The 22775-nt window shown below is 36.3% G+C and overlaps 1 protein-coding gene across 1 annotated transcript in view; it reads right to left on the bottom strand.

Annotated features, from left to right (window-relative positions):
- Positions 1–205: 205 nt before the first annotated feature.
- LOC120227243 (complement factor H-like) overlaps positions 206–22775 on the bottom strand; it is a gene marked incomplete at its 3' end in the record, with an annotated part of 70598 nt that continues 48028 nt past the window's right edge. Inside the window, exons 9-11 of the mRNA XM_039225387.1 lie at positions 21491–21664; positions 800–994; positions 206–382 (exon numbers count right to left, since the gene is read on the bottom strand). Of these exons, the coding sequence (XP_039081318.1) occupies positions 206–382; positions 800–994; positions 21491–21664 (546 nt within the window). The remainder of the gene's footprint in view (positions 383–799; positions 995–21490; positions 21665–22775) is intronic.

Below are 22775 nucleotides of genomic sequence, written 5' to 3'. Positions count from 1 at the left end.
CACCCTATTATTACAGGTTTCTTCTTTGTAGTTCCATGATTGTTTTTTTGACTAAAGTCTACTATTAGACATTTATTTTGCTATATATGTATCAGGAAATTTGTATATTCACTCATACACACATGGAAAAAATAAAACTAAGTAGATTCATTGGCGGAAATAAGATCCATCATAAATATACTGGGATCTCAGACCATTTACTTACTGAGAGGAATACACTCAGGAGGAGGGAACCAGTCATCCTCTGTACATGTCATCGTAGTCTGCTCATTTTGAAGACTGTGGCCAGATTTGCAGTCAACTGTTACAGATTCACCTTGTACGTATTTTCTTGCTTGTTTTGGAGAATTTCCATTTTTCAAATAACTGAAAATACATTGTCCTAAAAATCATATAAATATTGAACAAAAATTTTAAACCTATAAATTCAGTGAAAATAGGAAATTGAAAATTATTTGTACAACATTTAAACTATAATGCCTAAGTATCCTAAAATAAAGCTTCTGCCAAACATTGAAAAAGAAAATAATCGATATTCAATATGATTTATCCTTAGTATTTATAATTAAGATACATGTAAACGATACAGGTGTTTTCCTAAAGCCTCTAAGTTTATCCTTAATGTGATTTTAGGAAGAGCTCCTCATAAAAAGAAAATCTTATATTGGTAGTTTTACTCAGAAAATTCATCCCTTTGCCTTCTTTTGTCAAAATAGGCTTAATTGTAGTCATTCATATGGTTTCTCTCTCCAGTATGTGAAATATTTATACAAATGTAATTATAAAAAGGTTTACTCACTGCGGCATGGTACTTCTGGTGACCATCCTTCTTGTGTACAATAAATATATTGCCAGCGTTCTTTTGAAACAGTCTCAAAATTGGGATGACAGGAATACCAATATCTTTTTCCTACACGTACTGGAAAGTCTCGTCTATAGTAAGATTCATAGTATAGACTACCATGTTTTATTTTTGGAAAATCACAACGATTCCCTTGGAAGAACAAAACAAACAAAAGCAGTATAAATAATGTTTACCTTAATAAAAAATCAAATTGGAAATGAACTGTTTCATTGGTGAATTCTATCCTCTTTTTAGCATTCTTTCACTGATTACATCAGGTTCTCTCGGACAAGTTGTAAATTTCAGATGACTGCGATATGCGATGAAATTATTGCTAATGAAGCTAAAATCATATCTTGTGTGTCCTATGATATATAAACTTGCATGAAGACTCTTGAGGAACAAAACTCTGTAGATCTATTTTATGAATTCTCATTGACTATGTATATCTTAGCTCTGGTTCATTAAATAAGCAACGTGGTTAAGCATTCAAAGTATTTATTTTATTGCTCTGATCATCTATCTTCTTGGTTTTTTTTCTTTTCTATTCTCATCAGAAATCAGAACCCTGCCTTTTCTTATCAGATCAAGTCAATGTAGGAATATCGTAGGATATTTTTTCTTCGATTAACATTCATTAACTTTTCCATTTATTCAAATATTTTATTTTACAGAGAAAAATAAAATTCTTATTAATGCCTCAAACCAATAATCAAGGAAAGTTTTCTCTTTTATTTAATCAGAGAAATGAGTTAGGACTATTTCTTAATATCCAAATAGTTAAGACTCTGGTAAACATTTCATTGTTATTTCTAATTTCAACTGGAGAATGAGGTGTTTCAAAATAGGACATATATCATACATGTATGAGGTGTTTTAAAATGTCATACATAAAATGTCATAGTAAATATGTGATATATATGACACACCTATGTTATATATACATAATATATAATGTGACATGTTAAAATATGTATATATCACATATGAGGTGTTTATAAATATGCCATATATGTCATAATATATTTTTGAATAAAAGTGAACTTTTAATGCAAGCATAGGCCAAATTTTTTTAAAGACCAGAATGTCATATTTCAATTGAGGTATAATATAATTGCATTTTATTGAGTCACTCATGTATATTGAATATTTTTGACATATGTATCAGAGTTATGTTTCCTTTCATTGGATGGTTTAGGAATAATCTAGTACTTCTAATACTAGACTAGCATTAGTTTTTTCCCCATAAAATGATATTATTTACAACTCTTGTGAAACACATGAGTAGAAGTTCTAACAGACACACACTCACACAACACACCACATATTCATTATCATCTTCATCCTTCTTAATTACACTGATGCATTTTCTGTTTTGTTTAATTAGAGAAAGGTGCCAGTAGTTTCAGCAGACTTATTATGTGGATTATACACTTTGAATCACTAATGTTTTTCTTTAATAAAGATTTGTTATGATACCTTCTCTAGATAGTCTTTGCCGACATTCCATAGCTCTCATTGATAAATTTTTTAACCACATTTCTGAAGCTTCCAATGTTGAGATCAAAATGCTCATTTAGTCTTGTTCCTTTTAAGTGACCTTCTAGTATTTTTCTCCACTACTTTTTGAAGTGTTAAATTATTTTCCCTTTATATTTGGATGAATTTCATTATGATACATCAAGATGAGTGTCATTTAACAATCATCCTACCTTGGGGAAACTTCATTGTTTGGACATAAAGAACTCAAATAAATTGCTGTTAAAATTGTAAAAGAGAGATTTCAACCCCCATGGTCTGATTTCAGAACAACTTTGGTTATTCACCTATTAAGTGTTTCAAAGGGTATCAATTAGGAGTTAAGGTGGTGGAGAAGTAGAGGGAATGAGATTTCCCTCAGTCCTCAAACAGCTGTACTGAGGTCAGAACACCTGGAACACCCAAGAAATCTATCTGCAGAGTGACAGAAAAATCACCACAGGTAGAAGGAGACAGCTTGGCAGGACAGAGGTATGTGTATGAGAATTGGGGGAGATAAAACATCAATAGCCCAAGGGGAGGGATTCCCTTCTGTGGAAAGAAAAGAGAGAGAAAGAGAAGCTGTGGACTGCAATATTATGTTAGGATAAGAGGAAAACCTCTCCAGACAGACTACAGACTGGAAATGAGAAATATATGGAGAGTGCTAGTCTACTCTGTGTACAGCCTTAGGACTTTAAAACTGGAGTTTTCAAATAGTGTGCCATTCTACAGAAGAAATCTGTAGATTTCTGTGTGCATGTGCCTGTGAGGAAGTGAGTTAGCCCCAATGTGGTACCCAAACTCAGGGGCACACTAGGAGAAAATAGTCTCCTCCCTTGAGTACTGTAGAAGAGGGTATATTGCCTACCCAAGGTTAAAAGACCCTGCATATGCCAGCCAAATGGGCAGGGCGGAGCAGCATTATCCTAGAACTGATTCTGGGTACTTGAAGACATCAGGTTTTGAATCCCAGCCTAGCACCTGAGAGGCATGGGGGAACTGTGGGACAGGGCAAGCCACCTGCTCGTGCTACTCTGTGAAGGCTGCCTGAACAGTATGGCTTAAGACACCCAGTCTAGGGAGGAGAGATTGGGGTGTTGCCATTTTTATCCCCATCACCAACATGGTGAGGTTTCAGGGAACAGAATAGTGGCCCCCTGTGGTGGCTGACCCGCTTACACAAAAGTCCACTCCTCAGTGCATGGCAACTGCTTATCTACTGGATTGGAACTGATACTGGGTAAACCAGAGGGCCTCTCCTCCAGACCAGCACGGCCACCTGTCCCAGGTATGAACAGACAACTATCCTGCGGTATTGTATGTTACTCTGTTACCCTTTTCTTCTTCTTTTTTCATTCTCTGCTCTTTTCTATATTTTTCTTTTTACCTCTTCATTTTTTACTTTGGAAGTCAGGCTTAAATTTTTTGATTTGATTTTTGGTATATATATAGATATATACGTATTTTTTCTTTTTTGCTTTCTTTCTGTTTGTGTGTGAGTTTAATCTGGTATTTTTACTCTATTCTTTTTACACCTTTTCTATTATCTCCATCTTTATTTTTCTTTTACTCTCACTAGATTAACCCTTATAGTTTCTTTGACTTGTCTAACAATTGTCTATACAATCGACCAGTATGAGTAAGAAGCAGCTTTGTAGAAGATAGACCAGTGGGGTAGAGCAGCCACATATGCAACAACAAAGTGCAAGCAACATACTCCAAAAATAATTCCTGAAGGGCCAGGCCCTGGGCACTGTATGACCGCTTTTTAATATAGTAGTTTTCACAGGTGCAGGACATATAACAAACTATTAAAACACATAAAGACAGAAACTTAGCAAAACTGATGAAATGGAATTTTCCTGAAAAGAAATTCCAGGAAAAATGATAGCCAGAAAATTGCTCAAACCAGATATGAACAACATATCTGAACAAGAATTTAGAATACCAGTCATAAGACTAATGGCTGGGCTTGAAAAAAGCATAGAGAACAGCAGAGAATCTATTGCTGCAGAGATTAAAGACCTAAGAAATAGACACAATGAATCAAGAAATGCTATTAATGAGACTCAAAATAAACATATGCAGTAACATCGAGGATGGAAGAAGCAGAAGAAAGAATAGATGAACTAGAAGATAAAATTATGGAAAATGAAGCTGAAAATAAGAAGGAAATTACTAGACAACAAAGGGAAATAAAAGACCTAAGTGATTCAATGAAATGAAATAATATCTATATCACAGGAGTTCCAGAAGAAGTGAGAGAAAAAAGGGCAGAAAATTTATTTGAACAAATTATAGCTGAGAACTTCCTTAATCTGGGGAAGGAAACAACCATCCACGTCTAAGATGTACAGAGAACTCCCTTCAAAATCAACAAAAACAGGTCAACACCAGGACATATTATAGTGAGATGGCATATCATAGTGAGATGGCATATCATAGTGGCAAAATACAAAGACAAAGAGAGAATTCTGAACACCTCAAGGGACAAACAGGTCTTAATCTAAAAGGGTAGACACATAAGAGCAGTAGCAGCCTTGTCCAGTGAAACATCGGAGGTCAGAATAGAGTGGCAGGAAACATTAAATGTGTTGAATAGGAAAAATATGCAGACAAGAATCCTTTACCTGACAAGGCAGTCATTCAGAACAGAAGGAGAGATAAAGCCTTTCCCAGACAAATAAAAACTAAAGGAGTTCATGACCACTAAACCAGCCCTACAAGAGATTCTAAGGGAGACTCTGTGAGTGGAAAGCAGCAAATACTACAAAGGACCAGAGACATCACCACAAGCATGAAACCTACAGATAAACACAATGACACTAAATCCAGAAACCTACATATAACACAATGATACTAAATCCACATTTTTTGTTAATCACTCTGAATGTAAAAGGACCACATACTTCAATCAAATGACATACGGTATCAGAATGGATCAAAAACATGATCCATCTATATGCTGCCTACATGAGACTCATTTTAGACCTGAGAACAGCTGCAGATTGAAAGTGAGGGGATGGAGAACCATCATCATGCTACTGGATGACAACAGAAAGCCAGAGTAGCCATACTTGTATCAGATAAATTAGATTTTAAGACGAAACAGTAACAAGAGATGAAGAAGGGTATTATATCACAATTAAGAGGTCTATCCATCTAGAAGAGCAAACAATTGAAAATGTTTCTGCGCCCAACTTGAAGACACCAATATATATGTCAATTAATCACAAACATGAATAAATACTGTGATTGTCAGAGACTTTAATACTTCACTTACAACAACAGAAGGATCATTTAGGATGAAAATCAGTAAGGAAACAACAGCTCGGAATGACTCATTGGACTAAATGGATTTAAACAGATATACTCAGAACTTTTCATCCCAAAGCAGTAGAATACATATTTTTCTCAAGTGCATATGGAACATTCTCCAAAATAGATCATATACTGGGTCACAAAACAGCTCTCAACAAGTATAAAAAGACTGAGATCATACCATGCATATTTTCAGATCACAATACTATGAAACATGAAATCAACCACAACAAAAAGCCTGGAGAGCCTCCAAATATATGGAGATTAAAGAACATCATACTGAAGAATGAATGTGTCAACCAAGCAATTAAAGAAGAAATTAATAATATATATGGAAGCAAATGAAAATGAAAACACAACAGTCCAAACTCTTTGAGATGCAGCAAAGACAGTCCTAACAGGAAAATACAATGCAGTTCAAGCTTATCTCAGGAAGTAAGAAAGGTCCTAAATATACAACCTAACCTCACACCTAAAGGAATTAGAAAGGCAGCAGCAAAGAAAGCCTAGAGCCATCAGAAGAGAAATAATAAAGATCACAGCAGAAATAAAACAATATAGAATCCAAAAAACCAGTAAAACACATCAATGAATCTGGGAGCTGGTTTTTTTGAAGAATAAACAAAATTGAGAACCCTCTAGTCAGACTTCCCAAAAAGAAAGGAGAGCGGACCCAAACAGATAAAACACAAATGAAAGAGAGGAGATCACAACCAACCCCCAGATATACAATTATAGAGGATACTATGAAAAATTGTATGCCAACAAACTGGACAATATGGAAGAAATGTACAGATATTACACACATACACACACACACACACACACACACACTACCAAAACACAAAAGGGAAGTAATAGAAAATTTGAACAACCCATAAGCAGAGGAGATATTGACTCAGTTACCAAAAATCTCCCAACAAAAAGAGCCCTGGGGCAGATGGTTTCCCCAGAGAAGTCTACCAGACACTAAAAGTAGAGATAATACCTATTCTTCTCAAGCTGTTCCAAAAAATAAAACAAATGAAAAGCTTCCAGATTCATTATATGAAGCCAGCATTACCTTGATTTCCAAACCTGACAAGACCCTATTAAAAAGGAGAATTATAGGCCAATATCCCTGATGAACATGGGTACAAAAATTCTCAACAAGATACTAGCAAATCAAATGTAATAGTATATTAACAGAATCATTCAACTTGATCAAGTGGGAGTCATTCCTAGGCTGCAGGGTTGGTTCACTTTTCGCAAATCAATAAACTTGACACATTACCTTAAAAGAAGAAGGGTAAGAACTGTATGATCTTGTCAATAGATGCAGAAAAAGCATTTGACAAAATACAGGATTCTTTCATAATAAAAACCGTCAAGAACATTGGGAAAGAAGGAACATAACTTAATGTCATAAAAACCATACATGAAATGCCCACAGTTAATATCATCCTCAATGAGGAAAAATTGAGAGCTTTCCCCGAGACCAGTAACATGCCAGGGATGTCCACTCTCACCACTGTTGTTTAACATAGTGTTGGAATTGCTAGCCTCAGCAATCAGACAACAAAATAAAGTAAAAGGCATCCAAATTGGCAAATAAGTCAAACGTTCACTCTTCACAGATAACATGATACTCTACCAGCAAAACCCGAAAGACTGCCTCCCACCAAAAAAAAAAAAAAAATGGTAGAGCTGATACATGAATTCGGCAAAATCACAGGATACAAAATTAATGTACAGAAATTGGTTGCATTCTATATACCAATAATGAAGCAACAGAAAGAGATATCAAGGAATTGATCCCGTTCACAATTGCACCAAGAACCATCAAATACCTCAGAACAAACCTAACCAAAGAGGTAAAAGCTGAACATTGAAAGAAACAGAAAGCTTATGAAAGAAATTGAAGAAGACACAAGAAATGGAAAAACAGGGGCACCTGGGTGGCTCAGTCGGTTAGGTGTCTGACTTCGGCTCAGGTTATGATCTCACGGTTCGTGGGTTTGAACCCTGCGTCGGGCTCTGTGCTGACAGCTAGCTCAGAGCCTGGAGCCTGTTTCAGATTCTGTACCTCCCCCTCTCTCTCTGGCCCTCCCTGCTCACACTGTCTCTGTCTCTGTCTCTGTCTCTCTCTCAGAAATGGATAAAACATTAAAAAAAAAAAAAAAAGAAATGGAAAAACATTCCATGCTTGTGAATCAGAAGAAGAAATATTGTTAAAACGTTGACATTTACCAAAGCAATCTACACATTCTAGCAATCTCAATCAAAATAGCACCAGCATTCTCCAGAGAGCTAGAACAATCCTAAAATTTGAATGGAACCACAAAAGATCTTGAATAGCCAAAGCAATGTTGAAAAAGAAAACTAAAGCTGGAGGCATCACAATCCCAGACTTTAGCTTGTATTACAAAGCTGTAATCATCAAGACAGTATGGTACTGGCACAAAACCAGACCATTAGACTAATGCAATAGAATTGAGAACCGAGAAATGGACCCACAGATATATGGCTAATTAATCTACAACAAAGTAATTAAGAGTATCCAATAGAAAGAAGACAGTCTCTTTAGGAAATGGTACTGGAAAAAGTGGACAGCAACATGCAGAGGTATGAAACTGGACCACTTTCTTAAACCATACACAAAAATAAAGTAAAAATGGATGAAAATCTTAAATGTGAGACAGGAAATCATCATAATCCTCCAGGAGAAAACAAGCAGCAACCTCTTTGACCTTGGCCACAACAACTTCTTACTTGACATGTCTCCAAAAGCAAGGAAATAAAAGCAAAAATGAACTATTGGGACCTCATCAAGCTCAAAAGCTTCAGCACAGGAAGGAAAACAACAAAACTAAAAGGCAACCAACAGAAAGGGGGAAGATATTTCCAAATGACATACCAGATAAAGCATTAGTATCAAAAACCTATAAAGAACTTACCAAACTGGACAACTGCAACACAAAAAATGAGCAGAAAAATGAATAATTTTCCAAGGAAGACATCCAGATGGAAAACAAACACATCTGACATTGCTCATCATAAGGGAAATACAAACATAAACCACATTCAGATACCAACTCCCACCAGAGTGGCTAAAATTAACAACTCAGGAAACAACAGATGTTGGCAAGGATGTGGAGAAATAGGAACCCTCTTGCACTGCTGGTGGGAATGCAAACTGATGCAGCTGGTCTGGAAAACAGCGTGGAGGTTCCTCAAAAAATTAAAAATAGATTTACCCTACTACCCAGCAACAGCACTACTAGGAACTTATCCAAAGGAAACAGGAGTGCTGTATTGAAGGGGCACAAGCAACCCAATGTTTATAGTAACACTATCAACAATAGTGAAAGTATGGAAAGAGCCCAAGTGTCCATCAATTGCTTCTTTATCCAAAGAAGATGCGGTGTATTTACATATAATGGAATACTACTCGGGGATGAAAAAGAATGAAATCTTGCCATTTGCAACAATGTGGATGGAACTGGAAGGTATTATGCTAAGTGAAATAACTCAGAGAAAGACAAATATCATATGATTTCACTCATATGTGGAATTTGAGGAACTTTACAGGCGACCACAGAGGAAGGGAAGGAAAAATAAGATACAAACAGAAAGGGAGGCAAATCATAAGAGGCTCTTAAATAGAGAGAATGAACTGAGGGTTGATGGCAGTGGGGGTTTGGGAGGATGGGGAAAATGGGTGGTGGGCATTGAGGAGGGCACTTGTCAGGATGAGTATTTGGGGTTGTATGTAAGTGATGAATCAAGGGAATCTACTCCTGAAGCCTAGACTACTATGTATGTTAGCTGACTTGCCAATAATGATTTTTTAAAAAATGATATTAATTAAAGAAAACAGTCTGCTGAGATTTTCTTTACAAACCAGATAAAATTAAAGTAGGTATTATTATGACAGGCTTGAATCCCTTTGGCATTTTCTTTTATCTGGGCACACTTAAATATGCGTTATGCTCTTAGAAGATCATCTCTGAAGCAAATATATTTCATATATGGTCTGATTAGCACTGGGATGGGCAAGATTTAGAATAGCCTCATTCTACCTTAGATTTCTATCAATACAGAGTGTGGTCTCATTAACAGTAGTGATGATTCTGTCATAGTTGACTCAAACTGATCTCAAAATTGATTTAAATATTCACCAACTTTTAAAACCCTTTCTAACCTGTCTGTACTTATACATTTGATTCCTTTGGCTTAAACCCAGGATCTTATAGTTAACACTACTAACTGTCACATTATTAGATTCAACTTAGCACAGAAGATCCTTTTTGGATGATGAATCTGTGATGATACAAATTCACTATCATGACCTCCTGAATAATCCCAGTTGTGAATTTGTACTGTATTTCCCCTAAATCATTAAAGTATCTTATAACACAAAGGAGTAATGAAATAGGCCTGAGAACAATGTCCTGAATTTGATACTTGGGTAAGTTTACTTAATGAAATTTCAAACTATCTCATAATCCATCTAACTGGTCAATTTCTCCATCTTGTCCATAAGAACCTCAAAAGGTCCCTTGTGGAATAAACCTGGTGAGATCGAGATACATTTGGGCTGATCTACCATTTCCATAAGCCAACCGTAAACATGATTAAATATTTTCCTTATGGAAGTGGTTCAAGATGGAGATGTAGGAGATCCTAAGCACACCACTTCCCTTGGACACACTGAATCTACAGTTATATAGATTTTGTCTGAAATAAATTCTAAAAATTTTGTCTGGAAAAAAACCCAAAACTCTCCAAAAACTAGCTGAGCAATTCCTACACATTGGGAAATGAGAAAAAGCTCACATCAAAGTGGATGGAAGAAACTGAGATACAATCTGACCATAAACCTCATTTCCAGCATGATGACCCACAATTGGAAGGGAAGTCAAAACTCTGCTTCTCCCTGAGGAGGGAAGTGTTTGAGCCCTACATCTGCCACCCCAATTTTAAGATCTATAACTGACAGACCAGCCCCCAAAGCATCTAGCCTTGAAAGCCAATGGGGCTTTTGTCCATAAGACCCACAGGCTACAGCTAAGTGAGAAACAACTCTTACAGGGTCCACAGGCATGGACTCACCCACCCCAGGGTCCAGCATAGAGGAAACCCCTGAAAAGTGCCCAGACTTTCTGTGAAAGAGACTTATTTGCCTACCTTAAAGTTTTGGCCTAAGGGGCAAGAATTTAATTTAAAACACAGCTAGGGGCTTACTAAAAGTCTCCTCAAAGATAGACTCCTCCAGCAGACACCGTCTTTATGTTCTCCCTTGCCTCTTTCCAGCTCATTGGGATCTCCAGGAAAGGAGCTCATGTCCTCCTCAAATGCCCCCTGAGGTTTACAGCTGCCACCCAGGAGATTCCTCTAGATCACATGACTGTGGTGGCTAGTGGGTCCTCAAGTACTGTAACGAGTAAAGAAAGACATTAACAGGCCACCACCGGCAGGGCAAAGGAGAACACCACAGACTGAAGTTCCTGTCTTTTTCTGTGAAAGGCCTATGAGGTTAATATTTTTGCTGAGGCCTAAGGGGCAAACTTCTAATTAAACAGATAACTGAGGGCCCATCATAATCCTCTATAGAGAACGTGGAGGATAGGCACTATCTCAGGTCCTCTTTCTGCTGCACTGCAGGGCACTGGTAACTCCTAGAAGGAAATTTGTACAAAAATCTGGTGCCCCAGTTTTTATGTCTGGTGCACTGGATTATGTGGCAGCCACCTAGGGGGCATTCCTTGATCTGATGGCTAGTGGGGTTTGTATTCATGGGCCCTATTGTAAAAAATGCAGAGACAGTTCAGGACTAGCAATCACACCAAAAGCACACTAAATACAGACTAAACTATAATCTCAGTATTTCTCTGAAAGGCCTGTTGGCATTTCCTGGAGTTTTGGCTTGAAGAGCAGACTTCTTGTTTGGCACACATCTAGGGACCTACTTATGTGTTCTCTGGGCATAGAAGGCACTGGAGGCCATCTTTGTGATATTCCTCTGCTTGGCCCTAAGTCAAAGGTATCTCTAGGAACGGAGCTTATACTTTTCTGTGGTACCCTGGCTTCTGTGTCAGCCAGCCAGGGTTTACCTCTAGATTGCCTGGCTCTGGTGACCAGCTGTGCTTATGATTGTGGGTTCCGCAGGACTGTCATAAATGGAGAAAGAGTTCTTAACCAGCTACCGCCCGCCCAGTGCACAGAAGAGAGGTGGGAGACTACAGAATATACTTTTTATGTGAAAGAGGCCTATTAGCCTATCTTCATAGGTGAGGCCTGAGAAAGTCTTTTCATTAAACAGACAACTAAGGGTCAACTGTAATCCTCTCCAGAGACCTCCAGAGACCACAGTTATGTTTTTGCTGTATTCCAAAGTGTTGGTATCTCCTAGAAGGGAGCTTATACATGCATCTGGTGCCCTGTTTTGTGACTGACGTCCAGGTATTGCCCCTTGATTATTTCCTGTCTCAGGAGGCCAGCTGGGCTTATATTCATTAATTCAAAGAGATGATGGCAGATAAAGAAACAGTTCTGAACTGGCTATTGCTCTGTTGCTCAGTTAAGAAGGAGCAGACATCTCCCAGTCTTCCCTTGAAAGAGGTATATTTGCATACTTTAAACTTTGCTGCCTGAGGTCATGGCTTCTAATCAGCTGAATCTAGGTGCTGACTGAGATCCTTCTTTCTGAGACACTGTCAGGTCTTGACAAAACTCTCAACTACTGGAAGCTACTAAAAAGAAAGTAGGCTGATTAGACAATCACAAGACTTGAGAGACATCCACTAACCAGGCTAGGGTTGAACAATAATGATTATCTCCTAAGTAAGCCCTTGCTTGAAGACTAGCAGCGGTGGCTGTTTTTTTGTAATGCACAGAAGCCAACATAGAGAGTCAAGGAAAATTAAGGAACAAAGGAATATATTAAAACTGAAAGAACAAGATAAAACCACAGAAAAAGCCTTTAATTGCATGAAAATAAGCGATTTACCTGATAAAGAGTTCAAAATAATGGTTATAAAGATCCTCACTAAGCATAGGAGAAGAATGGATAAGCACAGGGAGAATTTCAACAAAGAGATAGAAAATATAAGAAAGTACCAAGTAGAAGTCATAAAGCTGAGGAATACAATAAGTGTATTGAAAAATATAATAAAGACAGCAGACTAGAGGAAGTAGAAGGATCAGTAAACTTAAAGATGGGCTGGGAGAACTCACCCAATCAAACCAGCACAAAGAAAAAAGAATAAAAATGTGTAAAGATTTCGCACTGATGGGGCAACCTCAGCAGACCACCATTTACACTATAGGAGTTCCAGAAGAAGAAAGGGGTAGGAAGGGTGGCTGGGGGGCTCAGTCGGTTAAGCATCTGACTTCAGCTCAAATCATGATCTCACCATTTCTGAGTTCGAGACTTGCGTCGGGCTCTATGCTGACAGCTCAGAGCCTGGAGCCTGCTTCAGATTCTGTGTCTCCCTCTCTCTCTGCCCCTCTCCTGCTCACACTCTGTTTCTCTCTCTCTCTCAAAAATAAACATTCAAAAAATTTTTATTAGAAAAGAAAAAAAAAGGGGCAGGAAACTTCTTTGAAGAAATAATGATTGAAAATTTCCCTTTCCTGGGAAAGAAATAGACATATAGATCCAGGCAGCCTGTAGAGTTGCAAATATGATGAACTCAAAGAAATCCACACCAATGTGCGTTAGAGCTAAAATGTCAAAAGATAAAGACAGAGAATCTGAATAGCAGCAAGAGAAAAACAACTTGGTACATAGAGAGAAAAAAAGTTTTCCAGAAAAGCAAAAGCTAAAGAAGTTAATCTCCATGAGACCAGAATTCTGAGAACTGTTAACAGGAATTCTTTAAGTTAAGGTAAAAGGAAGTTAATTAGTAACAGGAAAACATATAAATCTCATTTGTAAAGGTAAATATATAGTAAAATTCAGGATAATCTCATGTTGGAAAGGTGGTGGGTTAGTCAATGGTAAAGTTAGTAAGAAGGTTAAAGAGGCAAAAGAAGTAAAAACAAGCATAACTACAATAGTTTCCTAAAGAATACACAAAACATGTAAATTGTTAATTTAAAACTATAAACATGGAGGGACTGAAAAGGTAGAGCATTACAACACAATGAAAGTTAGGTTCTTTTCAAATTAGAGTAGACTGTTATAAATACAAGTTGTTTTACAGAAGCCTTGTGGCAGTCACAAAGCAAAAACTTTTGGTAGATGCACAAAAATTAAAGTGAGAGGAATCTAGGCTTACTACTGCAGAAAATAAACCACGAAGGAATAGAGCAAGAGAAGAAGGAAGGACAAAAGGAATTACAAAAAATGGGAAACAACTAACAAAATGGCAATAAGTACACCCCTATCAATAATTACTTTAAATTTAAATGTACTAAATACTCTAATCAAAAGACATAGCATGAATGAATAGATTAAAAGAAAAAAGGATGTACCTATATGCTGCCTACAAGAGACTCAGTTCAGATATGAGGACACATAGACTTAAAGTGAAGGGATAGCAAAAGATATTCCAAGCAAATGAAAAACAAAATAGTGGCTCAGTCAGTTAAGCACCTGACCTTTAATTTTACTTCAGGTCATGATACACAGTTGTGAGATCAAGTTGCATGTCAGGATCCACACTAAGCATGGAGCCTGCTTACAATTCTCTCTCTCCCTTGCTCAAAAAAAAAAAAAAGAGAACAAAACAAAAGCTTATACTTTTGTATATACTTATACTTTTGTATAAGTATACTGATATGCCTATATCAGACAAATAGACTTTAACACAAAAACTAATAAAAGACAAAGATGGGCATTACATAAGGGGTTCATCCCATTAGATCACGTAATACCTGTAAATTTTAAGCAGCCAACATAAGAGCACCTAAAATATAAAGCAAATCTTAAGAGATATAAAGGGAAAATAGACAGTAATATAATAATTAATACTCCCACGTTCATCAATGGGTAGATCATCCAGGAGAAAATCAATAAGGAGACATTGACGCTGTGATACGTTAGACCATATGTATTTAATAGACATACACAGAACATCCATCTAAAACTAACAGAATACACCATATTATCAAGCACACATGAAACCTTCTTTAGGACATTCATATGTTGTACCACAAAACAAGTCTTAATAATACTAGGAAGATTGAAATCATATCAAAGAGCTTTTCTGAGAACAATGGGATGAAACTAATACATCAATTGCAAAAATAAAACTGGGAAATCCACAAATACATGGAGATTAAACATGCTACTGAACAATGAATAGGTTAAATTAAAAAAAAAAGATCAAAACTACCAAGAGACAAATGAAAATGGAAATACAACATACCAAAACTTATGAAATGCAGCAAAAGCAGATTTCATAGTACATGCTTATATCAAGAAGCAAGAAACCTCAAATGAACCAATTTCACATCTCAAGGAGCTAGAGAATGAAGAACAAAGCCTAAAGTTAATAGAAGGCAGGAAATGACAAAGATCAGAGTGGAAATAAATGAGATAAAGGCTTAAAAAATAGAAAATATCAATACAAATACCAATAGGAAAGATCAATAACACTAAAAAAGAATTTTGAAAAGATAAACAAAATTGACAAGCCATTAACTAGATTCACCAGAAAAAAAGAGAGAAAAGTCAGATATGTGGGTGTACATATACACACTGATGTACAACTGATACCAGAGAAATATGAAGGCCATAAGAGACTACTATGAACAATTAGACAACAATAAATTGGACAACACAGAAGAGAGGGATAAAATCCTAGAAACATATGGTCTACTAAGACTGAATCATGAAGAAACAGAAAATCTGAAAAGACTGACTACTAGTCAGGAGATTAAATCAGTAATCAAAAACGTTGCAACAAACAAAAGTCTAAGACCAAATGGCTTCACTGGTTATTTCTATCAAACATTTAAAGACGGACTGATGCCAATCCTTTTCTAACTCTTCCAAAATACAGAAGAGGGGTGAATACTTCCAAACTCGTTTTATGAGGCCAGCATTACCCTGATACCAAAAACTTGAGAAAAACATCACCATGAGAAAAGAAAATTACAGGCCAATACCTAAAAGGCTTAGGTGCAAAAATCTTCAACAAAACATTAGCAAACTGAATTCAACAATACATTAAAAGGATGATACCCTTTAATCAAGTAGGACTCGTTCCAGGGATGCAAGGATGGTTCAACATCCACAAATCAGTGTGATAAACCACATTAATAAAATGAGGGATTAAAAAAAAAAATCACATGATCATCTCAATAGATGTACAAAAAGCATTTGATAAATTCAACATCTTTTATGATGAAACTCTCACCATAGTGGATGTAGAGGGAAACGTACCTCAATGTGATAAAGCCTAAATATGACCAGTCCACACCAACTTTACACTCAATAATGAAGATCAGGACCAAGACAAAAATGCCCACTCTCACCATTTCTATTCAACAATTTGGTACTGGAAGTCCTAGTTAGAGTACTTAGGAAAAGAAAGAAAAGGCATCCATTCAGAAAGGAAGAAGTAAAATTATCACTATTTTCAGATGATATTATATACAGAAAACCGTAAAAATTCCATAAAACTCCTTTGAATTAATAAATTAATTCTGTAAAGATGTAGGATACAAAATCAATGTACAAACATCTGGTGTGTTTCTATACATTAATAATAAACTATCAAAAAAGGAAATTAAGAATACAGTCCCATTTACAATAGCATCATACAAATAAAATATCCAGGAATAAATCGATCCAATAAGGTGAAAGATCTGTATCCTGAAGACTCTAGACAATGATGAAATAAATGAAAGACACAAATAAATGAAAGATAGTCTATTTTTATGAACTGGAAGAGTTAATATTGTTAGAATCTTCATACCACTCAAAGCAATCTAGAGATTCAGTGCAATTCCTATCAAAATTCTAAAGGCATTTTCCACAGAAATAGAACAAACAATCCTAAAATGAGTTTGTAATCACAAAAGAATCCAAATAGTCAAAGAAATCCTGAGAAAGAAGAACAAAGCTAGAGGCATCATGCTTCTTGATTTCAAACTATATTACAAAGTTACAGTAATTAAAAAGTATAGTATTGGCATCCAACCAGACACATAGCTCAACAGAACAGAATAGAGAGCCTAGAAATAAACTCATGCATTCAAGGCCCGATAGTTTATGACAAAGAAGCCAATAATGTGCAGTGAGGAGAAAACAGTCTTTGCAATACATGGCGTTGAGGAAACTGGACAACCACACAAAAAAGAATGAACTGGGACCACTAATCTATACCATACATGAAAACTAACACAAAATGGATGAAAGACCTGAAAACACAAAACTCCTAGGGGAAAACATAGGGAATAAGCTCCTTGACATTGATCTTGGCAATTATTTTTTAGAATTGACACCAAAAGCAAAGGCGACACAGGCAAAACTAAACAAGTGGGACTGCATTAAGTCAACTACTTCTGCACAGTCAAGGAAACCATCAACAAACTGAAAAGGCAGCCTAAAGAGTGGGAGGAAATATTTGCAAATCATATATCTGATAAGGGGAAACATCTAAAATATATATATATATTTTTTTTTATTTAATAAATTTTTTTTTTTTTACAAATAGTTTATTGTCAAATTAGTTTCCACATAACACTCAGTGCTCATCCCCACAAGTGTCCTCCTCCATGCCCATCCCCCCCTGCCCCCCACATCCATCAGTCCTCAGTTTTTGTCAGCATTCAAGAGTCTCTCATGGTTTGCCTCTCTCCTTTTCCCCCCACCATTGCCCCCCTTCTTCTCCCCCTTGTTCCTCCGTCAAGTTCCTCCTAATCCTCCTATACGTGCAAACATATGATATTGTCCTTCTCTGCCTGACTTATTTCGCTCAGCATAACACCCTCAAGGTCCATCCATGTGGCTACACATGGCCAGATTTCATTGTTTCTCATTGCCATGTAGTATTCCATGGTATAGATAAACCACATCTTCTTGATCCATTCTTCTGTTGATGGACACTTAGGCTCTTTCCATGTTTTAGCTATTGTGGAGAGTGCTGCTATGAACACTAAAATATATTTTAAAAACTCATATAATTCAATAACAACAACAGCAAAACACCAACCTGAGTAAAACATGAGCACACGATCTGGAAAGACATTTTTCTAGAGAAGAAACACAGATGACCAAAAAGCACACGAAAGCACATGAGAAAGCACAAAAAGCACATGCTCAGCTTAACTTATCATCAGAGAAATTAAAACCAAAACCACAAGAAGACTTTACTTCATACTTGTTTACCTGGCTTCATCAAAAAGAAAATAAAATAACAAGCATTGCATGGATGTGGAGAAAAGGGAACATTGCTGCACTGTTGGTGGGAATGTGGACTGGTGCAACCACTATGAGAACAGTATGGAGGTTTCTCATATAATTAGGAGAACTACCCTATGATCCAGCAATTCTACTTCTGGGTATATATCTGAAGGAAAAGAAAACACTAACTCAAAAAGATATATGTACCTTATCTTCACTGCAGCATTATTTACAATAGCCAAAATGTGGAAGCAATCTAAGTGTTTGCTACTAGATGAGTGCATAAGGAAACTAAGGTTATTATTCAGCCAATAAAAGAAGGAAATGTTGCCATTTGTGATGACATGGATGGACTTTGAAGGCACTATGCTAAGTAAAATAAGTCATACAGAGAAAAACAAATACTACATGAGTTATGTTTGGAATCTAAAAATACCAAACTCTTAGATAAAGAGAACGGAGTGGTGGTTGCTAGAGGCAAGGCATGAAGAGCAGGAGAAATGAGTAAAGACAGGTCAAAAGGTACAAACTACCAGTAATAAAATAATAAAATGATGGGGATGTAAGGCACAGACAGCATAGTGACTAGAGTTATTAATACTAAACTGTATATTCCGAAGTTGCTAAGAGAGTAGATCTTAAAGGTACTTCTCACAAGAAAAAAAACGTGGTGACAGATTTAAAATGATGTGGTGACAGATTTAACTATAATTGTTTGAAATCACTCCACAATATATAAAAACATCAACTCATGTTGCACACTTAAAACTAATATAATGTTATGTGTCAATTATATCTTAATCATTCAATCAATCAATATTATTATTATTGTTTTACACATTGAAGTCTGCTTTATATTGATGATAGGGTCTTCTTTAAGGGTCATTTGATTTGAAAATTCATTTTGGAGTTATGCCTAGAATTAGTATGGAGGCCACTGGTCTATTATTTATACCATAATGTATTCATATATTATCCACTTTAAGTGTAGTACACCTTCCCAACAAACTATGATGTCTAAAGAAAAGGAATACAATTATGGAGACAGAAAACACTTGGAAAAGGGCAAAGGAAACATCCCCAGAAATAAAACACAGTACCCTGTTGAACTGTTACATGGAATGGTTTTAGAAAATTCCACAGTGTGTTTTTTCCCTTCAAAAAGTGGAGACTAATTCTCCTCCCCTTGAGTATGCAGGACTTAGAGACTCACTTCTAAAGTCTAGATAGGCTAAAGTAACAGTATGTGACTAGTTTGTAAATGGTATGGAAGCTTTCACCTCTCTATCAGATCACAAGCTCTGGAGAAAGTTAGCTGCCATTTATGTAGCCTATGGAGATTTCCAGGTGGTAAGTACTGAAGCCTCCTGCCAAAAGCCTTATGAGTCAGCCATCATGGAGGCAAATCCTCCAGCCCTGCTGAGCCATCAGGTGACTGTAGCCTAGGTCAACATCCTGACTGCAACACAAGAAGTGCCTGACTCAGAACTAGCTAGCTAAGCCACTGCCAAATTCCTGACCCATAGAAACTCCGAGATGATAAAGGTTAGTTGTTTGAAGCCAATATATTTTGGGGGAAATCTGTTACACAGAAATAAAGAACTAATATATTAGGTATTAGATGACTAGTCTTGCCAAATGTTTTATTTATTTATATTATACCAGCTTTATTCATAATTGGTAGAACTCAGAAACAACCAAGATGTCTACCAGTAGATGAGTACATGAAGAAACTGTGATACATCCAGGCAATGGACTATCATTTACAGCCAAAAGAAATGGGCTCTCATACCATGAAAAGACTTGGAGGAATCATCAATGTGTATTTCTCAGTATAAAAAACCAATCTGAAAAGGCTACATGATGCATGAGCCCCACTATATGACATTCTATTTGTGGAGACTGTGCAAAGAGAGGAATCAGTAGGTGAAGCACAGAGGATTTTTAGGGCAGTGAAAACCTCTGTATGATCCCATAATGATGGCCATATGTCATTATACTCTAAGGTAAACTACTCACTTTGGGTAATATGATGGATGAATGCAGACTCATCAATGTAAAAACGTACCTTTTGGGGTGGGAGGATGTTGATAAATGGAGAAGGTATGCATGTGTGGCAACACTGAGTGTATAGGAAGTTTCTGTACCTTCCTGTCAGTTTTGCTGTAAACCTAAAATTGCTTTAGGTAAATTGTTTGCTTGTTTCAAGTTTTTATTTAAATTCCAGTTTGTTCACATTTACTGTCATAGTTTTGAGAGTAGGATTTAGTGATTGATTCTTCACTTACATGTATCACCCAGTGGTAATCACCACATGTGCCCTCTTTAATACCCATCACTTATTTAACCCACCCTTCTCCCCTCCCCTCACCTCCAGCAACCCTCAGTTTGTTCTCTATAGTTACATGTCTCTTTTATGTTTTGCCTCTATTTCCCACCATGTTCATCTGTTTCATGTCTTAAATTCCACATATGAGTGAAATCTTATGGTATTTTTCTTTCTCTAGCTGACTTATTTCACTTAGCATAATATATTCTGGTTCCATCCATGTCATTGCAAATGGCAAGATTTCATTCTTTTTGATAGATGAGGAATATTCCAGTGTAAATATATACCACAAGTTCTTTATTCATTCATCAGCTGATGGACATTTGGGCTTTCCATACTTTGGTTATTGTTGATAATGCTGCTATAAACATTAGGGTGCATGTATCCCTTTGAATCACTATTTTTGTATCCTTTAGGCAAATACCTAGTAGTATAATTGCTTGACTTTTTGAGGAACCTCCATACTGTTTCCCAAAGTGGCTGTACCAGTTTCATTTCCCACCAACAACATAAGAGGGTTATCCTTTCTCTTTAGCCTCACCAACATCTGTTGTTTCCTGTGTTGTTATTTTTAGTCATTTTGACAGGTGTGAGGTGATGTCATTGTAGTTTTGATTTGTATTTCCTGATGATGTGTGATATTGATCATCTTTTCATGTGTGTTAGCCATCTGGATGTCTTTTTTGGAGAAATGTATAAAGAACTTCTCAAACTTAACACACAAAAAAACAAATAATCCAGTTAAGAAATGGGTAGAGGACATGAATAGACATTTTCCAAAGAAGACTTCCAGATGGCTAACAGACACATGAAAAGACGATCAACAACACTCGCCTGAGGGAAATACAAATCAATGTTTTAGTTCAGATATTATAATTACATTACAGAAATTTATATCCATAAACACTTATTTAACATTAAATAGCAAAAACTAGCTTTTCATTTTCAAAAATGTGGTTTAGATTGTGCTTAGAATTGTCTACTTTGAAAAAAAAAAGAATGTCTCTGTAGCCTCTGCTTTACATACACAGTAAGGCAAATATTTGGATTTATTGTGTACCCATTTTTGTTGTTGTTGTTTAAGAGACAATAATTTAAGAATTTAGAAGTAGGTCAAGATATGAATGGAACTTACTAGTACATCCTGGCGAAGGTACCCAGCCTGTACTAGTACATGTTGCCTTATTTCCTCGGGTTGAAGGATCAAAACCATTTTTACAATTATATGCGATTTCATCTCCACTTCTGTATGTGATGCCTTTGGGTGTATAGTCACCATTTTGAATATGAGGAGAAGCACATATGATTTCTGGGGAAAAAAAAGAATATATAGATGTTGAAATCACTACTCATTAAAATAATCAAGTACATTAAAATATAGAAAGTGGATATTATTTTTTTGTCCCTACGATAGCATAAAATCAGATTAAAATGAGTATAGTCTTATATCCTTCCCATCATATCACTCATGTCCCACCACTATATCTTTCATCTGATATATTTGTGCCCCCTGGACTCTTGAATCCCCTTTCTTCAAAGTCATCACATATATCATAATATTCTATATGTGGCAATAAACTCACGACATATCACTTCAACTCCTCTTTCCAACTATTCTTTAACTGCCTTGGCATCTGTGGTTCTCATAGGGACTGTTTACAAACGGTGGTCCAAGTCTCTTCCTTTCAGACACTTAGTAGGAGTGTAAATCCTAGTAGGAGTGTATATCCCTGCCAAGAATTAGACATGGTCCTCTGATTTACATAGGTCAAGGAAATGAGTATAAACTAACATGTTTCCCTTTAGGGAGGAAGTTTTAAAAAGCTATTGTGTGACTTTTTATGTTCTTTTTTCCATAGCTGCAAGGATTAAGGACAGCCATGGAAAGGTGATGCCTCTATCCCTTGGTTCTTACAGCTAGTATAATGAACAGAGTTTCTTTAGACCTACACTGGAAGTGAGCACAAATAGGAAATAAAGTTTAATTTATTAGGCTATTGAAATCCTGGAATACATTTTTATTAGTATAACAGAATAACCTAGTCCAGGATTTGGAGAAAACCTTTTATGTAAAGAACCAGATGAAAGGTCTCTGTCCCAGCTACTCAGCACAAACACAGCCCTAAAAGATATGTAGACAAATGAGCATGGCTGTATTCCAATAAAACTTTGTTTACACAAAGGGCACAGGTTGGATTTGATTTTCAGACTATAATGTGCTCTCTCATGACCTACTCATCTTAATTTATAAAGCTCTTTCTCAGTTCTTTCCATCAACTTTGCTATATCTCACCAATGGATCAGTTTGCAATATTCCTTGTATAACAAAATATCATACCTTTAAACTATTGTAGAAATGTTACATAATGATTTATATTAGTGCCATGGTAGATACTCAGCAATGCCTGAAATCCATTTAT

This window comes from Hyaena hyaena, unplaced genomic scaffold (assembly GCF_003009895.1).
Source record: "Hyaena hyaena isolate Hyena2069 unplaced genomic scaffold, ASM300989v1 scaffold_2129, whole genome shotgun sequence".
NCBI classification, from domain to species: domain Eukaryota; kingdom Metazoa; phylum Chordata; class Mammalia; order Carnivora; family Hyaenidae; genus Hyaena; species Hyaena hyaena.
This window is presented reverse-complemented; position numbering and strand designations above follow the sequence as displayed.